The sequence below is a fragment of the Mustelus asterias genome, chromosome 5 (assembly GCF_964213995.1).
Source record: "Mustelus asterias chromosome 5, sMusAst1.hap1.1, whole genome shotgun sequence".
NCBI lineage: Eukaryota > Metazoa > Chordata > Chondrichthyes > Carcharhiniformes > Triakidae > Mustelus > Mustelus asterias.
In genome coordinates, this window is record NC_135805.1 from 21,991,057 (window position 1) to 22,013,526 (window position 22,470).

Sequence of the window (22,470 nt, forward strand, 5' to 3'; positions counted from 1 at the left end):
TCTTCGAGACAGGATTTATTCCCACTTGGAAATAAGTGGACGTATTAGTGAGAGGCAACATGGTTTTGTGAAGGGGAGGTCGTGTCTCACGAACTTAATCGAGTTTTTCGAGGAAATGACAAAGATGATTGATGAGGGTAGGGCAGTGGATGTTGTCTACATGGACTTCAGTAAGGCCTTTGACAAGGTCCCTTATGGCGAACTGGTGCAGAAGGTGAAGTCACATGGGATCAGAGGTGAGCTGGCAAAGTGGATACAAAACTAGCTCGGTCAAAGAAGACAGAGGGTAGCAGTGAAAGGGTGTGTTTCTGAATGGAGGGCTGTGACAAGTGGTGTTCCTCAGGGATCAGTGCTGGGACCTTCACTGTTTGTAATATATATATATATATATATTATATATATATATACAAATAAATGATTTGGAGGAAAATGTAACTGGATTGATTAGTAAGTTTGCGGACGACACAAAGGTTGGTGGATTTGCGGATAGCGATGAGGACTATCAGAAGATACAGCTGGATATAGATCAGTGGAGACTTGGGCGGAGAGATGGCAGATGGAGTTTAATCCGGACTAATGTGAGATAATGCATTTTGGAAGGTCGAATACAGATAGGAAATATACAGTAAATGGCAGAACCCGTAAGAGTATTGATAGGCAAAGGGACCTGGGTGTACAGGTACACAGGTCACTGAAAGTGGCAATGCAGGTGGAGAAGGTAGTCAAGAAGGCATACGGCATTAGTTTAAAAATTGTCAAGTCATGTTGCAGCTTTATAGAACCTTAGTTAGGCCACACTTGGAATATAGTGTTCAATTCTGGTTACCACACTACCAGAAGGATGTGGAGGCTTTGGAGAGGGTACAGAAAAGATTTACCAGGATGTTGTCTGGTATAGAGGGCATTAGCTATGGGGAGAGGTTGGAGAAACTTGGTTTGTTCTCACTGGAGCGACGGAGGTTGAGGGGCGACCTGATAGAAGTCTACAAGATTATGAGAGGCATGGACAGAGTGGATAGTCAGAAGCTTTTTCCCAAGGTGGAAGAGTCAATTACTAGGGGGCATAGGTTTAAGGTGAGAGGGGCAAGGTTTAAGGAGATGTACGAGGCAGATTTTTTGCACAGAGAGTAGTGGGTGCCTGGAACTCGTTGCCGGGGGAGGTTTTGGAAGCGGATACGGTAGTGACTTTTCAGGGGCATCTTGACAAGTACATGAATAGGATGAGAATAGAGGGATATGGTCCCCGCAAGGGTAGGGGATTTTAGTTAAGTCGGGCAGCATGGTCGGTGCAGGCTTGGAGGGCCGAAGGGCCTGTTCCTGTGCTGTAATTTTCTTTGTTCGTTATCTGTTACGATGCAAAGGAGACCATTTGGTCCATCGTGTCTACACTGGCTCTCCAAATGAGCATCATGGCTTTGTGCCATTCTCCTGCCTTTTCCCTGTAACCCTGAATGTTGTTTCTATTCAAGTAATCATCAAATGCCCTCTTGAATGCCTCGAGTAAACTTGCCTCCACCACACTTGCAAAGAGTGCATTCCAGATCCTAACCACTATCTTTGTGAAAAAGTTTTTCTCACATCAGATTTGCTTATTTTGCATATCATTTTAAATCTGTGCTCCTTTGTTCTTGATCCTTTAACGAGCAGGGACAGTTTCTCCCTATCTAATCTATCCAGCCCCCTCATCATTTTGAACATCTTTATTAAATCTCCTCTTTTCCACCTTCTCTCCAAGGAGAACAGTTTCAACCTCTCCAACCTATTCTCATATCTGAAGTTTCTCATCCCAAGAAACATTCTTGTAAATCTCCTCTGCACTCTCTCCAATACGTTCACATCCTTCCTACATGGTGCGCAGTACTGTACACAATATTCCAGCTGAGATCTAACTCATGCTTTATATTAATTTAGAATATTCTCCTTGCTCTTGTGCTTTATGCCCCTATTCATAAAGCCCAAGATGCTAAATTATTTTCTAACTGCTCTCTCAACTCATCCTGAAACCTTCAATGGTATGCACATATTCATCCAGGTCCCTCTGTTACTGCACCCCTTATTTTATATTGTCTCTCCATGTTCTTCCTACCAAAATGCATCACCTCACACTCCTCTGCATTGAACTTCATTTGCCACCTATCTGCCCACTCCACCAACTTGTCTATGTCCTTTCAAAATTCTACAATGCCATACCTGGAGTAGTGTGCAGTTTTGGTGTCCTTATCGGAGGAAGAATGTCCTTGCTATTGAGGGAGTGCAGCAAAGGTTTACCAGTCTGATTCCTGGGATGGCAGGTCCGCCATATGAGGAGAGACTAAGTCTAAGGTTTGTATTCATTGGAGTTTAGAAGAATCAGAGGGGATCTCATAGAAACTTATAAAATTCTAACAGGATTAGACAAGGTAGATTCAGAAAGAACATTCCTGATGGTGGGGGGGGGGTCATAGTTTGAGGATAAGGGGTAAACCTTTTAGGACTGAGGTGAGGAGCATGGTGAATTAGTGAAATTCACCAGCACAGAAAGTAGTGGAGGCCAAAACAGTGTGTCATTTTAAGAAGAAATTAGATATAGCTCATGGGGCTAAAGGGATCAAGGGATATGAGGGAAGGCAAGATCAGGATATTGATTTTAATGATCAGCCATGATCAAAATGAATGGTGGGGCAGATTTGAAGGGTCAAATGGCCTAGTACTGCTTCTATTTTCTATGTTTCACAGTTTACAATACTTCCAAGTTTCGTATCAGCTGCAAACTTTTTAATTGTCCCCGGTACAGCAAGATCTGGATCATTCCTATACATCAGGAAAGCAAGGGTCCCAATAATGAACTCTGGGGAACTCCACTACAAACCTTCCTCCAGCCCCAAAAATATCTACTGCCTCCTATTATTCAGCCAATTTTGCATCCAAGTTGGTACTGTAACTTTCATTCCACGAGCTATTACTTTTCTCAAAAGTATGTTGTGTGGCACTGTACCAAATACCTTTTAAAAGTCCATGTACATCTCATCAATAGCATTATCTCCATCGACACTATCATCTCTTCAAATACACTCCAGCAAGTTTGTTAAACACTATTTCCCCTTTTGGAAAAACTATGCTAGCTCTTCCAAATTAACCCACCTTTTTCCATGTGGCTACTAATTCTATCCAGAATAATTGTTTCTAGAAGCCTGCACACTACTGATGTTAAACTGATTGGGCTGTAATTACTGGGGATATCCTTACAACATTTTTTGAACAAACACGTAATTTGCAATTCTCCAGTCCTCTGGCACCTCCCTTGAGTCTAGATATAACATACTTAGCCTGAGCAATTTATTGAATATACTATTATTTTGAATTTATTTATTTTCATCAGTTTGCTAATGTGTGAAGATGAATGTTATTAAATACACAGCCCCTATGGGGCATCAGCCTTCGAGAACAACAAGAGTTGGCAGACAGAGTGTGTGATGTAAATTCACTACCTTGCATTGGGAAAACATCGCGTAACCTGGAGATAGAGACAAAACAGCTTCCCTCTCCCAAAGCTCACCACACACACAACCCTTTAGAAAGTGGGATTAGTTAACATCAGTGAGAGTACACATTACCACCAGAATCCAATTGTATAGCAAGGATGACCCAACCCAAACACACCTTCAGGAGGTTGATTAGCCCCATAGCACCTGTTTGGAGCATATTATGTTACAGTTTTAAAAATGTACCATTAGGTAATGTGCTGAGGACACAGAGCACTTTTACATCAATGTCAAAGTGTGATATTTTTCTGTATGAAAAAATAGAAGTATTTCAAAATTTTAAAAAACATTTATGAACTGTTTTGCCAGACAGTACTCAATTCCAATAACCTATTAAGAGCACTTGGGTTCATTTTTATAAAGTCCCTACAGTACAAAAGGAGGCCATTCACCCTTTGAGCCTGCACTGACATTCCCACCAGGCCCTATCCCCGTTACCCCACATATTTACCCTGCTACTCCTCCTGACACTACAGGACAATTTAGCATGGCTAATCCACCTAGCCCACATATCTTTGGAGTGTGGGAGGAAACCCACTCAGACACAGAACTGTGTGTGTGGAATCTGCACGTTCTCCCCTTGTCTGTGTGGGTTTCCTCTGGGTGCTCTGGTTTCGTCCCACAGTCCAAAAATTTGCGGATTAGGTTGGGTGAGATTGTTGTCGGTGCAGGCTCGATAGGTCCTTCTGTATTGTCGAACTTCTCCGAGCATGCAAACTCCGCACAGACAGTGGCCTGAGCTGGGAATCGAACCCGGGTCCCTGGTGCTGTGAGACAGCAGTGCTAACCATTATGTTGCCCATGATATATTCATATTTTAATATTTAATTTTAAATTTTAATAACATATAATTTCAGCATGTACAATTGATTACCATTCTCCATTAGGATTCAAAAATAAACATGTACATATAATATATATATATACACATATATTACATATCTCACTAACCTGACCAAGTCAGTCATACAGGATCCTACAACCACTACATCATAAACCACAGTATCAGAAGGAAGATGTTCTGAAAGTGACATATTTAGGAGATGTTTTAAAGAGCAGTGGCAGCTGAATATTGCAATGAACAACAACAATCACCAACAGTGACTACAGGTGAATAGTCCATAGCAGGCGACCTTGGCTGCGGGAGGACCTCGTCGCGTAGCGGGCTCCATTATTTGCCCTAATTCGATGTTTAAAAAAACACGGAAAGGAATGGCTCAATCGAGGAGATGAAAACGGCCCTTTGACTAATTCAGATCGATTTACTGGATAAGAAGTATACTTATATGTATAGACACGCACAGATATATTTTTTAATTTATATGGGTGTTATTAATCAGGCAGTTGTTTGGACGGCTGTAGCCGAGAGGCCCTGCCGACCGTTGGGACGGTTGGTGTTTGGAGAGCGCGAGCGGGCGGCGCGAGGCCGCAGCGCGCGGGGGGGAGGGGCTGATTCTGCTCACTGGACGCTCTGAGTTAATGGGACTCTCGGGTAGGTCCCAGGCAGGTACTCCAACCCCGCTCGCTCGCTGTGTGTACATCAGAATATAATCCCACTGCCATCAATTTACTCTTCATCTGGGCTCATGCAGCTCTTTTTTTTAATGGTCCAGTTGCTCACCTATTTGTTTGTAATAGTGTGTAAAACAAAGGAGAGTACAGCACAGGAACAGGCCCTTCAGCCCTCGCCAATCATGATGCCCTAACTAAACTAAAAAAAACCTTCTGCCCTCACTCGGTCTGTATCCCTCCATTCCCACCCCCTCTTATTCATGCACCCACCCAGATGTCTCTTGAATGTTGCTAATGTGCCTGCTTCCACCAGCTCCTCTGGCAGCGCGTTCCAGGCACCCATTACTCTCCCAAGAAAATCACCCCCACACATCTCCCTTAAACTTTCTGGTTTGATTTATTATTATCACAGGTATTAGTATACAGTGAAAAGTATTGTTTCTTGCATGTGATACAGACAAAGCATAGGGAAGGAAAGGAGAGAGTGTAGAATGTAGTACAGTCATAGCTAGGGTGTAGGGAAAGATCAACTTAGCATGAGGTAGGTCCATTCAAAAGTCTGACAGCAGCAGGGAAGAAGCTGTTTTTGAGTCGGTTGGTACGTGACCTCAGACTTTTGTATCTTTTTCCCGACGGAAGAAGGTGGAAGAGAGAATGTCCGAGGTGCGTGGGGTCTTTAATTATGCTGGCTGCTTTGCTGAGGCAGCGGGAAGTGTAGACAGAGTCAATGGATGGGAGGCTGGTTTGTGTGATGGATTGGGCTATATTCACGAGCTTCTGTAGTTACCCCCTCTCACCTTGAACCTGTGCCTCCTTGTAATTGACACTTCCACTCTCTGACTATCCACCCTGTCTTATGCCTCTCATAATTTTGTACACCTCTGTCAGGTCTCATAGAATCCCTACAGCGCAGAAGGAGGCCATTCAGCCCATCAATTCTGCACCAACAACAATCCCACCCAGGCCCTATTCCCGTAACTCCACATGTTTACCCTGCTAGTCCCATGACACTAAGGTCTATTTAGCATCGCCAGTCAACCTAACCTGCACTTCTTTGGACCCCTCTGAGCCTTCGGTATAATATTGAATTGATTTATTGTCTCACGTATTGAGATACAATGAAAAGTATTGTTTCATGTGCACTATGCAGACAAAACATACTCTTCATAGAGTATATTTTTGATTTATTATTGTCACATGTACTGGGATACAGTGAAAAGTATTGTTTCTTGTGCACCATACAGACAAAGCATACCATTCATAGAGTACATAGGGGAGAAGGAAAGGAGAGGGTGCAGAATGTAGTGTTACAGTCATAGCTAGGGTGTAGAGAAATGTCAACTTAATATATAATATTGAAATGTATATTATTGAATTGATTTATGATTGTCACATTTATTGGGATACGGTGAAAAGTATTGTTTCTTGTGTGCCGTACAGACAAAGCATACCACTCATTGAGAAAGAAAGGAGAGGGTGCAGAATGTAATGTCACAGTCATAGCTAGGGTATAGAGAAAGCTCAGCTTAATGTATGATAGGACCATTCAAATGTCTGATGGCAGCAGGGAAGAAGAATTGATTATTGTTAATAGTAAGTAAAGTCCTCTCTTTAACTAGGGTTATTTTTTAAAAGAAGGGGGGGTGGGTTAAGATTTGCATTGTATGAAGAGGAGGAGGTTTATGCAACCCTGTCTGTTTACAACCCCCCTGCCTTGTGTCATTTCCTGCATTTTAAAGGACAAACATGTTGCATTTCCAACCAGTGCTGCAAACATCCTGGAAACATGAAGGCGTGACATTTTGTCATCAGCAGGATTGACGCAGGTGGCAAAGATCTGCTAAGCATATGGAAGTTGTATTTGGGTTTCAGAGTGACCTACAGGTTATGGTTTTCTTCATTGAAACTTCTTTTTATCCAAAACAAAATCCAATCCTTGTATCTGTGGCACTTGGTAAATCTGTAAATGAGGTTTTGTGCATTATTGCAACATTTTATATCTATTCTGACACATGTTCTCCATCTCTGTCATTCCCTTGTCAAAAATAATCAAATATTCTTCTGGGGCCGCGTCTGGAAAGTTGTGGTGATTTTAAAAAAATATATATATTTCATGGGATGTGGGCATCCCTGGTTATGCCAGCATTTATTGACCATCCCTGATAGCCTGTTAAAAGATGTTGCTGAGCCACTGCTTTGAACCGCTGCAATCCTTGAGGTGTAGGTACAACCACAGTACTATTAGGGAGGGAGTTCAGGATTTTGACCCAGTGTCAGTAAAGGAACGGTGATTTAGCTCCAAGTCAGGATGGTGAATGGCCTGGAGGGCAACCTCCAGGTGAAGGTCTCTCATGCATCTGCTGCCCTTGTCCTACTGGGTGGTAGAGTTTTAAGGAGCTTGATGAGTTCCTGCAGTCTTGCAGATGGTACACATGGTTGTCACTGTGCATCAGTGGTGGATGAAGTGCATGTTTGTGGATGGGGCCAATCAAGTAGGCTGCTTTGTCCTGAATAGTGTCGAGTGTTGGAGCTGAACTCACCCAGGCAAATGGAGAGTATTCTGTTACACTCCTGACTTGTGCTTTGTCGATGGTAGAGTAAGGGGATGAGTTACTCGCCTAAAAATTTCCAACTTCTGACCTGCTCTTGTAGCCACGGTATTTATATAGCTGATCCAGTTAAGTTTCTGGTCAATGGTGATGCCATTGAATGTTCAAGGGATGGTTGGATTTTCTCTTGTTGGAGATGGTCATTGCCCGGCCCTTCAATGGCAAGGCTATTAGTTTCCACTTACCAGCCCAAGCCTGAATGTTGTCCAGGTCTTGCAGCCTATGGACATGTACTGTTTCAGTATGTGAGGAGATGCAAATGATGCTGAACATTGTGCAGTCATCATCAAACATTCCCACTTCTGACGTTATGATGGAAGGAAGGTAGTTGACAAAACAGCTGAAGATGTTTGGGCCTGTGACACTATCCTGAGGAATGATGTTGTGTTGTGAGTTCAAAACCTTTCAACTCATTTCTGACAAAATGCCAACAGCCAGGATGTTAATTTGCCTTTTACTTTCTCACATGTTCAATGACCTATTGCACATTTCCACCAATTATTAAATAAAGATTAAACTTCTGAAGGAGGGCATTTATCTCCACTTGGAGAAGCAAAGCTTGATCAGGGATAGTCAGCATGGCTTCGTCAGAGGGAGGTCATGCCTAACAAATTTCATTGAATTTTCTGAGGAGGTGACCAGGTGTGTAGATGAGGGTAGTGCAATCGATGTAGTTTATATGGATTTCAGCAAAGCCTTTGACAAGGTCCCATATGGGAGACTTGTAAAGAAGGTATGTTCTCATGGGATGCAGAGTAATTTGATAAAGTGGATTCAAAATTGGCTCAGTTGTGATGACAGAACGCTGCTTTAGTGACTGGAAGCCAGGACCCCCTATTATTCATCATTTATATAAATGACATTGATGACTATATGGGAGGTAGGATTAGTAAGTTTGCGGATAACACAAAATTGGATGGGTGGTTAACAGTGAGACCGAGTGATTTGGGCGTCAAGAAGATATAGATGGAATGGTCAAATGGGCAGATAAGTGGCAGATGGAATTTAACCCTGAAAAGTGTGAGGTGATACACTTTGGAAGAGGTAATTTGACAAGAAAGTATTCAATGAATGGTAGGACACTAGGAAGTTCTGTGGAACGAAGAAACCTTGGCATGTTTGCCCACAGATCTCTGAAAGCAGAAGGGCATGTTAGTAGGGTGGTGAAAAAAACATTTGGGACACTTGCCTTTATCATTCGAGACGTAGATTACAAAAGCAGGGAAATCATGTTGAAGTTGTATAGAATTTTGGTGAGGCTACAGCTAGAGGGGGATCGCAAGGGGGATAGAATATAAAAGCAGTGATGTCTTGCTGCATCTGTACAGGGCACTGGTGAGGCCGCAACTGGAATAGTGTGTGCAGTATTGGTCCCCTTATTTGCGGAAGGATATATTGGCCTTGGAGGGAGTGCAGAGAAGATTCACCAGGTTGATACCAGAGATGAGGGGTGTTGATTATGAGGAGAGACTGAGCAGATTGGGTTTGTATTCATTGGAATTTAGAAGGCTGAGGGGGGATCTTATAGAGACCTATAAGATAATGAAGGGGCTGGATAGGGTAGAGATGGAGAGATTCTTTCCACTTAGAAAGGAAACTAGAACTAGAGGGCCAGCCTCAAAATAAAGGGGGGTCAGTTTAGGACAGAGTTGAGGAGGAACTTCTTCTCTGAGGGTGGTGAATCTCTGGAATTCTCTGCCCACTGAAGTGGTGGAGGCTACCTTGTTGAATATGTGTAAATCACGGATAGATGGATTCCTGATCGGTAAGGGAATTAGGGGTTATAGGGATCAGGTGGGTAAGTGGAACTGATCCACTTCAGATCAGCCATGATCTTATTGAATGGCGGGGCAGGCTCGAGGGGCTAGATGGCCTATTCCTGCTCCTATTTCTTATGTTCTTATGTAGAGTACTGTGTGCAGTTCTGGTCGCCACATTATCAGAAGGATGTGATTGCACTGGAGGGGGTGTAGAGGAGATTGACTAGGATGCTGCCTGGGAACATTTAAGTTATGACGAGAGGTTGGATAGGCTTGGGTTGTTTTCATTGGAGCAGAGAAGACTGAGGGGCGACCTGGTCGAGGTGTACAAGATTATGAGAGACATGGACAAAGTGGATAAGGAGCAGCTATTCCCCTTAGTTGAAGGGTCAATCACGAGGGGACATAGGTTCAAGGTGAGAGGCAGGAGGTTTTGGGAGGGATGTGAGGAAAAACCTTTTTACCCAGAGGGTGGTAGCAGTCTGGAAAGCGCTGCCTGTGAGGGTGGTGGAGGCAGATTGTCTCACATCCTTTAAAAAGTATTTGGATGAGCACATGGCACATCATGGCATTCAGGGTTATGGGCCAAGTGCTGGCAGTTGGGATTAGGTGAGAGTTCAAGTGTTTCTAATGTGTCGGTGAGGACTCAATGGGCTGAAGAACCTCTTCGGCTCTGTATTACTCTGATTCTATGAAATCCGATTTCATGTAATTTATCCTTTGTCATTGTCATCAGCTGTCCCTCGATTTGAAGATAATTTACGAAATAGGAGCATATGGCCCATTGAGCCTGCTCCACCATTCAGTATGATCATGGCTGATCTTGGGCTTCCAATCCATTTTTCTGCCCCCGCACCCTATATCCCTTAATTCCCTGTCAGACTAAAAACCTGACATCTACTCAAGGTTGCAAACTTCTGACATAGGTCTTCATGTGACCAAACAGCCCATTCTCAATCCACAGAGCTTTGAGCATATGAGGCAGGATGTCTCACGCAATAGTGGAATCCGGAGTGTAAGGTTTTCTTCCTTTTCTCTCTCTGCCACCGCTCATCATTAAGATGTTGTGACTTAAAACGTGATGCAGCTTGATGGAAAAAGTTGTTGCCGTTCTGAATGACTGATAACACGCTGCTTCCAGTCATTAATATCAATGCTGCTGATCTTCAAGGAAAGCCTCAGTCTGCCTTTGAAATGGTTTCTTTGAACTCCCGGGAATGCTGTAGAGAGTTGAGAAAACAGGATTGGGAAAAGATGCTTTTTGGCCATCCAGACAGTGTTAAGTCCATCACTGTTGATTTTTCAGGAGTTTTGCCTGAATGCTTATGAAGCTGACTTCAAGAAGGACGCAAGCACTTGTTCAACAGTCCTCCCATAGAATCTAAAGGATGTGGCAGGGGCATTGCTAATGGAATTTTTTTAGTGCTCTTGTATGTCCCTGATACACAGTCCAGGTCATACTGCAGTATAGAAATATAGAAAATAGGTGAAGGAGTAGGCCATTCGGCCTTCGAGCCTGCACCACCATTCAATATGGTCATGGTTGATCATGCATTTTCAGTATCCCATTCCCGCTTTCTCTCCATACCCCTTGATCCCTTTAACCACAAGGGCCACGTCCAGTTCCTCTTGAACATAGAACTGGCCCCAACAGCTTTCTGTGGTAGAGAATTCCATAGGTTTACACCTCTCTGAGTGAAGAAATTCTTCCTCATCTCAGTCCTGAATGGCTTACCTCTTAGACTGTGACCCCGAGTTCTGCACTTCCCCAACATCGGGAACATTCTTCCCACATCGAGCCTGTCCAGTCCCATCAGGATTTTATATGTTTCTATGAGATTCCCTCTCATTCTTCTGAATTCCAGTGAGTACAAGGCCAGTTCATTCAGTCTGTCTTCATATGTCAATCCTGGCATTCCAGGAATCAGTCTGGTGACCCTTCGCTGGACTCCCTCAATAGCAACAATGTCTTTCCTCAAACTATGAGATCAAAACAGGACAGGAGTGTGATGACAACAACTGCCCTTTACGCTTAGACTTCTTTTGACTCGAGGAGGTCTTTATTATCAATCACTCACTGTCATAGTTTGTAGCTTAATCGGTGTAGGATCTCCTTGTCAATGGTGGCCCTTTGAGGGAGCTGGCTGTTACAGTATGGAAAGTGCTCAGAGTCTTTCCTTCAGTACAAATGGGAGGTGGAACATTTGGCTGCCCATGTGTGGGTTAATAATGAGTTTTATTTTGGTAACAGGCTGGTTTTCTTGTGTGCAGGGTTGAAGGGATCAAGAGTGGCTCATAAATCTGTTCCAGAGTGGCTAATGACCATTACAGTCATCTTCAAACTGCAGGTCCTGTGTCTCTGTGGTGGTTAGTTTAGTTTTGGCATGGAGGCGACTGAGATGAAAGAGTTTTCCACCTAGGTGGTATTTAAGTTGCACCGGAGGGCAGTTGATCTTTGATGAAGTGAATAGCCACTCTCAGTTAGATTGTAAATAATATGGGAGCTATCACACAATCTTGCTGGACACTGGTCAGGATTTTGAAGGTTTTCACCTCTGTTTTAGACTTCCCATGCAAGACAGTTGCAGTCCTTGTGGTGAAGTTTCTTGACATCTCAATCTTTGGAGCACATTGCACAGAGCCTTGTGATTTACTGAGTCAGATGCTTTGGTGAGGTTAACGAATGCAATGCAAGTTCCTGGTGTTGTTCTCAACATTTTTCTTGTATTTCTTTGGCAACAAAGGCCATATCAGAAGTTTTTCTGGAAGGACTTAAGTAGGCAGTGACTCTGGGAGGAATTCTCTAGCCCCAGGGAGTAGGCGATTCAGGAGAATATATGTCAGGATTTTCTCTGCTACAGACAAGAGGGAAATAAATAGGAGTAGATCATTCAGCCCTTTGAGCTGGCTTCGCCATTTAACTATATCATGGCTGAACTTCTACCTCAACACCATCTTCCTGCGCTATCCCCCATATCCCTTAATGTCACTGGGATCTAGAAATCTATCAACCTCTACTTTGAACAAACACAACGACAGACCCTCCACAGCCTTCTGGGTAGAGAATTCCAAAGATTTATCACTCTGACTGAAGAAATTCCTCCTCATCTCGACGCTAAATGTCCTACCTCTTATGCTGAGACTTTTAACCCAGTTCTAGATTAAACTATCTTAATAATTCCAGAGTGGGGATGTGCAATCTTGAGAGAATTTTAACGCTGTAATCCTCGGGGTGCTTGACACACAAACTGTTCAAATTTTAATTCATTTGGTTAATTACTATTTGGAAGAGACTAAAGTTCATTTATGCAACAAGTGGTACCTCTTAATGGATTTTAAACACCCTCACGCTTTGTTCCGACTTAATACACATCTCTCCCTTTCCCATTTTGATTTACCTCTCTTTCAGATTACTCTTAATTCTATTCCTGTTAGCCTGTTGCTAATTTGACTGCCCTTGGTTTAGAAACAAGCCTCACATAAAGGGGCTTTTCAAAATCCAGGTACCCTACATCATAAGGTTTTCCCACCCCATCAATTGATATACCATGTTTTTGAAGAATCTAGCTTTGGTATGTCAGAATCATTTTCTTGCCCTGCTATTTTGATACTACTTATTGATTATCTTAGTTTTCCAATTACCACAGTAGAAATGAGATTCCTAAGAGATGTAAATATGATAGAAATTGAAAAAAATAATTAACATACAAAAAGACTATCTAGTTCATCAGACTATGATTTCTTCACACACACCATTGTCTTGTAATAAAATAATCTCATCTAATAAAGCCTATCATGATTATTAAGAGCTCTGAACACTATTTTGGTTGCTTTTTCTGTATCTTCTCAAAGACCAGCCAGGGTTGGCATGGTGTGACAGTGGTTAGCACTGCTGCCTCACAGCACCAGGGACCCGGGTTCGATTCCTGGCTTAGGTCACTGTTTGTGCAGAGTCGGCATGTTCTCCCCATGTCTGCGTGGGTTTCCTCCGGGTGCTCCAGTTTCCTCCCACAGTCCGAAAGACGTGCTGGTTAGGTGCATTGGCCATGCTAAATTCTCCCTCAGTGTTCCCGAACAGGCGCCGGAGTGTGGCGACTAGGGGACTTTCACAGTAACTTAATTGCAATGTTAATGTAAGTCTACTTGTGACACTAATAAATAAACTTTTAAAAAGGAGAGCAAAACTACAACTGTACTGAGACTTTGTCAGAAATTGCAGTCTATTTTAATGCCCACATGAAAGCCTAATTGCCGCCTTAATGGCCTTGTCACAATAAAGGTAGACTTTTTAATAATTTATCAACTGAATCCTGTATCTCTGTGGAACCTTAGAAGTTAACGCTGTGTTTTATACATATACATTTCTGTCTGCGAAAATCCGAGTGTCACACTGAATTGAACCATATGTCAAGACTTGGAGGAGTTGGAGCTGTATTGATATAGTCACCAGACTGGTAATCTAGTGACCCCGGGTTCAAATCCCACCATGCAGATAGCGAACTTTGAATTCAATAAAAATCTGGAATTTAAACTCTAATGATGAACATGAAACAATTGTTGCAAAAACCCATTCATGGCCTTTAGGGAAGGAAATCTGCCATCCAATGTGGCTCCAAATCCACAGCAATGTGGTTGATAAATGCACCTCTGAATTGGCCTAGCAAATTATTCAGTTGAAGGGCAGTTAGGCAGTTATGGATAATAAGAGCTGTTGATGTCCACATCTGATCAAAGTAAACATTCCTCTAATGTGTTTCAATAGGCTTCTTATTTGTTTGATCTGAACTGTTAATTCTTGTTTACATTTTTATGACTGCTGTACCATAGGATTCCTACTGTTTGCCCACTGAGTCTGCTGTGACTCTCTGAAAGAGCACCTTATTCAGGCATATCCCCCCACCCCCTTCATCTCCGTAACCCCAATTCCCATGGCTAATCCCCCTAACCTACAGATCTTTGGACACTTTTCTTAATGGAGATCCATAGGCACAATTACCAAATCTAGGGAACTTTGGAAAATTATATCCAATGCACCTACAATTTCCATATCTACTTTTCCACACGATGGTGAAAGCCATCAAGTCATGATTCATCTACCTTAAGTCCTCTTACTTCTCTATCAGCATTTCTAACTTGTATTAAGTCAAAGAGGTTCCTTCCTTTGGCTTATCTGGGAATGAAAAAGTGGTATTCAAATAACCCTGAAGCAACTGTTTGTTGTTTAAAAACCCAATTGATTCACAAATGTTGTGTAAAGAAGAAAATCTGATGTCCTTAACTAATTCACCCTTCAAGCCACTCCACGAGCATGTTCTCCAAAACGGCTTGGAAGCAATTACAGATGGGTAATAAATGTGAGTCTTGCAGCAGCACTCACATCCCAAGATTGATTTGATTTATCTTTGTCACATGTATTAGTGTACAGTGATAAGTATTGCTTCTTGAGCGCTATACAGACAAAACATACTGTACATAGGGAAGGAAAGGAGAGAGTGCAGAATGTAGTGTTACAGTCATATCTAGGGTATAGGGAAAGATCAACTTAATGCAAGATAAGTCCACTCAAAAATCTGATGGCAGCAGGGAAGAAGCTGTTTTTGAGTTGGTTGGTACGTGATCTCAGACTTTTGTATCTTTTTCCCGATGGAAGAGAGAATGTTCGGGGTGAGTTGGGTCCTTGATTATGCTGGCTGCTTTTCCAAGGTAGTGGAAAGTGTAGACAGAGTCAATGGATGGCAGGCTGGTTTGAGTGATGGGCTGGGCTTCATTCATGACTCTTTATAGTTTCTTGAGGTCTTGGACAGAGCAGGATTGCTGATTTTCTTTTTAAAGCTATCCTAATTCTATTATATTCACCTGCATCCAGTGTAATGTTTTGTTTATAAGTCATCTTTTTCTTTACATGATGATTTTATTTTGCCCCGAATGTTAACTGTTTTTCTTCATTGAATATTTAGTACCGCAGACTGTCCTATTCGTTGGTCTTTGACAGTGCCACTGTGGAGGTAATTGAGTTGAAATGTCACCAGAAGTTGCCTTAAACAGAATTTCCCCTGCACTTCGTCCCTTCATCTCCAATGTTGTCAGAAATGGAAAAATTGGCTTGGATGCTACAAACAATCTCAAAATAACAGACCTTAAATCAGGGTAAGTGCTGATGAGTGCTCCAAGTTGGTTTCATGTTTTGTTCATGTTTTCCCAATTTGTTCAGTTAAGGTGTGTGTATGTACATGTGTTCAGCTATCTTTTTAACTATTGCATTATTTTAAGTACTTCATGTTTACATTTTGTTTGTGTAATCCAGGCCCAAAGTTGGCTCCCAATTATACTTGTTTTCCAAAGCAGAAAAGTTCAATGATGGGTTAACCCAGCTTTAAGTACAGTCTTTGTATAAAAGGGTACAGTATAATCAGCAGCCATATTACTGTTACTTAGCTCCTCTATAATTATTATTTTCAATTTCAGGGAAGAAAGTTGCAAAATAGTGAACTTGTCCACAAATGTGTATTTATATTCCCTGTACGGTGTTTTCTGATTAGTGTACTTTCTTTGCAACGTAGCATTAGCTACTGATACTTGTATAAAAGAAAAATGGGTTTCATAGGTTTAAATTATCATTTTTTAACTCATTCCTGGGATGCAGGCATCACTGGCTAGGCCAGCATTTATTGTCCATCCCTATCTACCCTTGAGGATGTGCTTGTGAGCTGTCTTCTTGAATTGCTGCAGTCCATGTGTTGTAGGAACATCCAAATTGCTGTTAAGTATGGAGTTCCAGGATTTTGACCCAATGGCAATTGAAGGAACAGTGGAATGTTTCCAAGACAGGCTAGCTTGAAGGGGAATTTCCAGGTGGTGGTGTTCCCAAGTGTCTACTGCTCTTGTCTTTCTAGATGGTAGTGCTGTCTAAGGAACCTTGGTGAGTTGCTGTAGTGCATCGTGTAGATTGTACACACTGCTGCCATTGTGCATTGGTGGTGAAGGGAGTGAATATTTGTGAATGGGCTACCAACCAAGCAGGATGTTTGGTCCTAGATGGTGTTGAGCTTCTTGAGTGTCGTTGGAGCTGCACTCATCCAGACAAGTGGAGAGTATTCTATCACACTCCTGATTTGTGCCTTGCAGATGGTGAACAGAATTTGGAGAGTCAGGAGGTGAGTTGGTCACCACTGAATTTCTAGTCTCTGACCTGTTTTTGTAGTCACAATATTTTAGGTCACAGAGGATTGCACAGCATCGTTCAATGTGGAACACTTACAAGTGCAGTAGATGTTGAAATTATTTGAATACAAATCTTGCTGCATAGAAACATTTTTCCATTAGCAAAGTATAAGCTGACCTGGTGTTATATTCTATCCCCCTCGCGATAAAGGCCAACATTCCATTCGCCTTCTTGATCACCTGCTGCACCTGCAGACTGAGTTTTTGCGATTCGTGCATAAGGACCCCCAGGTCCCTCTGCACAGTAGCATGATGTAATTTTTCTCCATTTAAATAATATTCCAATTTACTATTATTTCTTCCAAAGTGGATAACCTCACATTTGCCAACGTTATATTCCATCTGCCAGATCCTCGCCCACTCGCTCAGCCTATCCAAATCTCTCTGCAGACTTTCCAAGTCCTCCACGCAATTCGCTTTCCCACTCAGCTTCGTGTCATCAGCAAACTTTGATACCCTACACTCAGTCCCCTCCTCCAGATCATCTATGTAAATGGTAAACAATTGAGGCCCCAGCACCAATCCCTGCGGCACGCCACTGGTCACCAACTGCCAACCAGAAAAGCACCCATTTATTCCAACTCTCTGCTTCCTGTTAGATAGCCAATCCCCAATCCACGCTAACACTTTACCCCCAACTCCGTGTACCCCAATCTTCTGCAGCAACCTTTTGTGAGGCACCTTATCGAATGTCTTCTGGAAATCTAAAAACACCACATCCACCGGTTCCCCTCTGTCAACCGCACTAGTCACACCTTCATAAAAATCCAGTAAATTCGTCAAACACGACTTTCCCTTCATGAATCCATGCTGCGTCTGCTTGATCGAACCCTTCTTATCCAGGTGCTCTGCTATTTCCTCTTTAATGATGGACTCCAGCATCTTCCCAACTACGGACGTTAAGCTAACCGGCCTGTAGTTACCCGCCTTTTGTCTACTTCCTTTTTTAAACAGCGGCGTAACAATAGCTGTTTTGCAATCAGCCAGCACTACCCCAGAGTCCAGCGAATTTTGATAAATAACTACTAACGCATCTGCTATTACCTCAGCCATTTTAAGGGGGATAGAATATAAAAGCAGGGAGGTCTTGCTGCAACTATACAAGGCACTGGTGAGGCCGCAACTGGAGTACTGTGTGCAGTTTTGGTCCCCTTATTTGCAAAAGGATATATTGGCCTTGGAGGGAGAGCAGAAAAGGTTCACCAGGTTGATACCGGAGATGAGGGGTGTAGCTTATGAGGAGAGATTGAACAGATCGGGTCTGTACTCATTGGAGTTTAGAAGGCTGAGGGGTGATCTTTTAGAGACATATAAGATAATGAAGGGGCTGGATAGGGTAGAGGTAGAGAGATTCTTTCCACTTAGAAGGGAAACCAGAATTAGAGGGCACAGCCTCAAAATAAGTGGGGGCCGGTTCAGAACAGAGTTGAGGGGGAACTTCTTCTCTCAGAGGGTAGTGAATCTCTGGAATTCTCTGCCCATTGAAGTGGTGGAGGCTACCTCTTTGAATATGTTTAAATCACAGGTAGATAGATTTCTGATCGCTAAGGGAATTAAGGGATATGTGGAGCGGGTGGGTAAGTGGAACTGATTCACTTCAGATCAGCCATGATCTTGTTGAATGGCGGGGCAGGCTCGAGGGGCTAGATGGCCTACTCCTGAACAAAGAACAATGCAGCACAGGAACAGGCCCTTCGGCCCTCCAAGCCCGTGCCGCTCCCTGGTCCAAACTAGACCATTCTTTTGTATCCCTCCATTCCCACTCTGTTCATATGGCTGTCTAGATAAGTCTTAAACGTTCCCAGTGTGTCTGCCTCCACCACCTTGCCTGGCAGTGCATTCCAGGCCCCCACCACCCTCTGTGTAAAATATGTCCTTCTGATATCTGTGTTAAACCTCCCCCCCCCTTCACCTTGAACCAATGACCCCTCGTGAACGTCACCACCGACCTGGGGAAAAGCTTCCCACCGTTCACCCTATCTATGCCTTTCATAATTTTATACACCTCTATTAAGTCTCCCCTCATCCTCCGTCTTTCCAGGGAGAACAACCCCAGTTTACCCAATTTCTCCTCATAACTAAGCCCCTCCATACCAGGCAACATCCTGGTAAACCTCCTCTGTACTCTCTCCAAAGCTTCCACGTCCTTCTGATAGTGTGGCGACCAGAACTGGACGCAGTATTCCAAATGCGGCCGAACCAACGTTCTATACATCTGCAACATCAGACCCCAACTTTTATACTCTATGCCCCGTCCTATGGCAAGCATGCCATATGCCTTCTTCACCATCTTCTCCACCTGTGACGTCACCTTCAAGGATCTGTGGACTTGCACACCCAGGTCCCTCTGCGTATCTACACCCTTTATGGTTCTGCCATTTATCGTATAGCTCCTCCCTGCTCCTATTTCTTACGTTCTTATGTTCTTATGGTGTTAGCTGAAACAAGTGACTCGTCCCAATGATAAAATATCCCTATGCATATTCAAAAATCTGGAGTACCTTGCAAGTGGTTATACTCAATAACCAGGTGTTAAACCACAATGATTCTAAGAGCAGAAGGAAGTTTCTGATCTCCTGGCCATTTTTCCTCCCTTCACAAATTAAGTGTTTATTCTATTCATTGCTGTTTGTGGAATTTTGTGTGTGCAAAATTGGTGCTGTGTTTAGCTATGTTAGAAAAGGGTTTTTCCCAAAATGATTTACTGTTTATGAAGCGCTCCAAAATGTTTCATAGGCATGTTATTACAACTTATTTTTTGAATGTGGAAGAAGTCAATTCAAAGAAACATTATTCTACTGCAGTGTGATTTGTCTAGTACTCAAGGTTTGAAGTTGTTCATTTTGGTCTTGCAGTCTAACTAATGCTAAACTGAATAAAAGGCTTGGGCTCTGTCTAGAGAAATTCCTGTTTTGTGTTTAGAAATGTTATAGGTGTTTGTTATGGTTTGAATGTTGCCAGCCATTGTTTTCCTATTTTTGTTGTTATTGAAATTTCTCTTTGGTTCCTCCTTTCAGGTGCACATCACTAACACCTGGACCCTGTTGTGACCGGTTTAAGCTGCATATTCCTTATGCTGGAGAGACATTAAAATGTGAGAATTATTTTACATTTGGAGATCATAATGAAACATTTCAATAGTATCAGGATTTAAAAGAACATGCTGTGGAAACTTTGTGTAATTCGCACCATTGATTAATTGTCCTAAAATTACAATTGTTCTTTTTGAACACTGTATCAAAAGTATTTTTGCAAAAGCACTATTTCACTGAGTGTTCTGAACCATATGATGCTGATTGTTGAGAAATGTTTCTGACCACATGTTTTTTTTGTACCTTCCATCAGTGTGTTCTGCTAATATCAAAGTGGCTGGTTTATGATGTGTAATTATGCTGTGTGATTTTCCACATAACTTTGGCATGCAGATTGACATTTCCTTTGAAGAGCTAAGTTTTCAAAATTGCAGCCAGTATTTGTTTTAACCATTTGACCCCATATTATCATTTCTGATAACTTAGGGTGAAAAAGATCAAAGCCAATGCCAGTAATAATGGTTGCTGAATAATCACTTTTCCAAAATTCTCTCGATTCTGGAAAGGTATCAGCAAATTGAGAAACTCCAAATCTAATAGCTCTATTCAAAAAAGGAAGAAGGAAATTATAGGCCAGTTAGCCTGCATCTGTCATTGGGAAAATGCAAGATTCCATTATTAAACAAGGTGGTGATAATGTCACTAGACTACTAATGTAGAGACATAGGCTAATGCTGTTGGGACCAGAGTAGCTGGTGGAATTTGAATTCAGTTAATAAATCTGGAATATAAAGCTTGTTTCGGCAATAGTGACCATGAAATTATCATTGATTGTCATTAAAATCCATCTGTTACACAAATGTCCTTTCTAGAAGGGAATCCTCCATCCTACACGTGACTCTTAAGTGCCTTCAGTTAAGTACAATCACGCACACACTCTCTCTTTCACACACTCTCTCTCTCACACCCTCTCGCGCGGGCTTTCTCGCTCGCGCACACAAAAACTCTCACTCACGCACACTTACTCATATGTGCAAGCACAAATTCTCATGCTCACACATACGCTCACGCATTCACATGCACTCTCATGATCTTACGCACGCATGCACTTACACATGCTCTCTAGCACAGACACACACAACAGCAGTCAGCTCCTGTAGTGCCCCCCAGCAAAACCACCACCTAGCAGCTAGTCTCCACCCCAGCTCAGCACTCGCTCCCTGCCCGCCAAATCCAGGATTGCCACCGTCCACCCGCCTGACTCTGAACTTGTTTTTCCACTCCCCAACCATAAGCAGATACCTGGCAACTGATGACATTTCACGGGTCCAATCACGGGCTAGTTTCACCCTACATTGGCTGATGTTGCCTATAGCAGCCAATGCATGGAGAAACCAGACTGTGATTGGCTGAACAGGCTCTGAGTATTTTTTGACATTCTTTTGGGGAAGTTGGACTGTTACCTACATTTTGGAGGATGTAACGGGCCACTTAAAAATGCCTTGCAAGCCACATCTGGCCTGTGGCCGCATTGTTGACAAGCCTGATATGAAGAGTCTGCAAAGTGATATAGATAGATTAAGTGAATGAGCAGAAATTTGACAGTTGCAATATGTGGGAAAATATGAGGTTGTCCACTTTGGAGCGAAGAATAGACAAGGAATAAATTATTTAAATGGAGAGATTCCGCAGAATGTTGCAGTACAGAGCTGTTTGGGTGTACCCACAGATGAATCACAAGAGGTTAGCATGCAGGAAGGCCTATAGAATGTTCACCTTTTTTGCAAGGGAGATGACATATAAAAGTCAGGAAGCCTTGATCGAACTGTACAGAGAATTGGTGAGACCAGACCTGGATAATTGACTGTAGATTTGGTCTTGTTACTTATGGACAGATATCCTTGCTTTGTAAGAGAAAGTTTACTAGGCTGATAAGATGAAGGGGTTGTCCACGAGGGACCAAATGGTCTTCTTTGCTCCTGTATCTTAGGGTCATATCTCTTACAATTTTGATGGAAGTCACCTGCCCAGCTGAAAATTATATTGTTCGACTTGTGAGAAAGCATGGAACACAAGCAAAGCTTCGTTCTTGGAACCACGGTCTGCGTTGCCTTGTTCCACTGGTTGGATGGAACTAATATATGATTTTTTTTGAAAGTTCAAAGTGCAGTTTTGATGGACTGTAATTATCTTGTGTTACTTAGGTATTTTGCCGATATTGGTTTTGTGTGCTCTTTTTGTTTGACTTATTTTTGAAATCAGTTTTTTATACAGTCTGTGTTATGCATTTTTCCTTTTTGTGAGTTAGGAAGGCAGACAAATTGCTGTGTTGGTATTTTCTGTAAATAATCGCCAAAGAAAGTTGATAGAAGCCTTAAAAACCTTGTCCATCAGTTTGTTTTATTCATTATTCTTTCTGGGAGCAATTTGAGTTTGCACAGGAAAACATCCCACATTGCATTACATAGAGGGATACAGAGCGGTATAAGAGTTGGGAAAATTAATCAAGCAAATTATTGAGCACATGAGCTTTAAGAGTCTTTCAAAGATGGGAAGAGTGGTGGCAAAGCAAAGAGTTTAAGGAGGGAATTCCTAAGAGTTAACTCAGGGTGGCTGAAAGCTCTGCCAATGATGGTGAAACAGAAATAAATGATAATACACAGGAGATAAGAAACCGGGAACAGAAGGACACTGGCTGGGATTATAAAGCTAGAAGAGATTGTAGAGGTATAATCTTGGAGGAAATTGCAGTTGAAATGACAGTTTTTTTTATGCCAATTGAATTTGGCAAGGGCAGTGTGAGTGGGACTTAGTG

At 42.4% G+C, this 22,470-nt stretch overlaps 2 protein-coding genes across 11 annotated transcripts in view; one reads left to right on the forward strand and one right to left on the reverse strand.

Moving 5' to 3' along the window:
• rbks (ribokinase) overlaps positions 1-4,681 on the reverse strand; it is a 154,535-nt gene extending 149,854 nt beyond the window's left edge. For 5 of the 6 annotated variants that reach the window (XM_078212258.1, XM_078212256.1, XM_078212257.1 and 2 more), the window contains exon 1: positions 4,473-4,658. In XM_078212258.1, coding sequence (XP_078068384.1) covers positions 4,473-4,555 — 83 coding nt within the window. In that variant the 5' untranslated portion in view covers positions 4,556-4,658. Of the gene's footprint in view, positions 1-4,472 lie in introns of all 6 variants that reach the window. The other variant, XM_078212260.1, reaches the window with a different exon arrangement.
• Positions 4,682-4,879: 198 nt separating this feature from the next.
• Positions 4,880-22,470, forward strand: part of babam2 (BRISC and BRCA1 A complex member 2) — a 166,218-nt gene continuing 148,627 nt past the window's right edge. Inside the window, exons 1-3 of one of the 5 annotated variants that reach the window (XM_078212245.1) lie at positions 4,880-5,013; positions 15,360-15,549; positions 19,641-19,717. In XM_078212245.1, the coding sequence (XP_078068371.1) occupies positions 15,422-15,549; positions 19,641-19,717 (205 nt within the window). In that variant the 5' untranslated portion in view covers positions 4,880-5,013; positions 15,360-15,421. Of the gene's footprint in view, positions 5,104-6,478; positions 6,627-15,359; positions 15,550-19,640; positions 19,718-22,470 lie in introns of those variants that run through there. The other 4 variants (XM_078212247.1, XM_078212248.1, XM_078212246.1 and 1 more) reach the window with 4 other exon arrangements.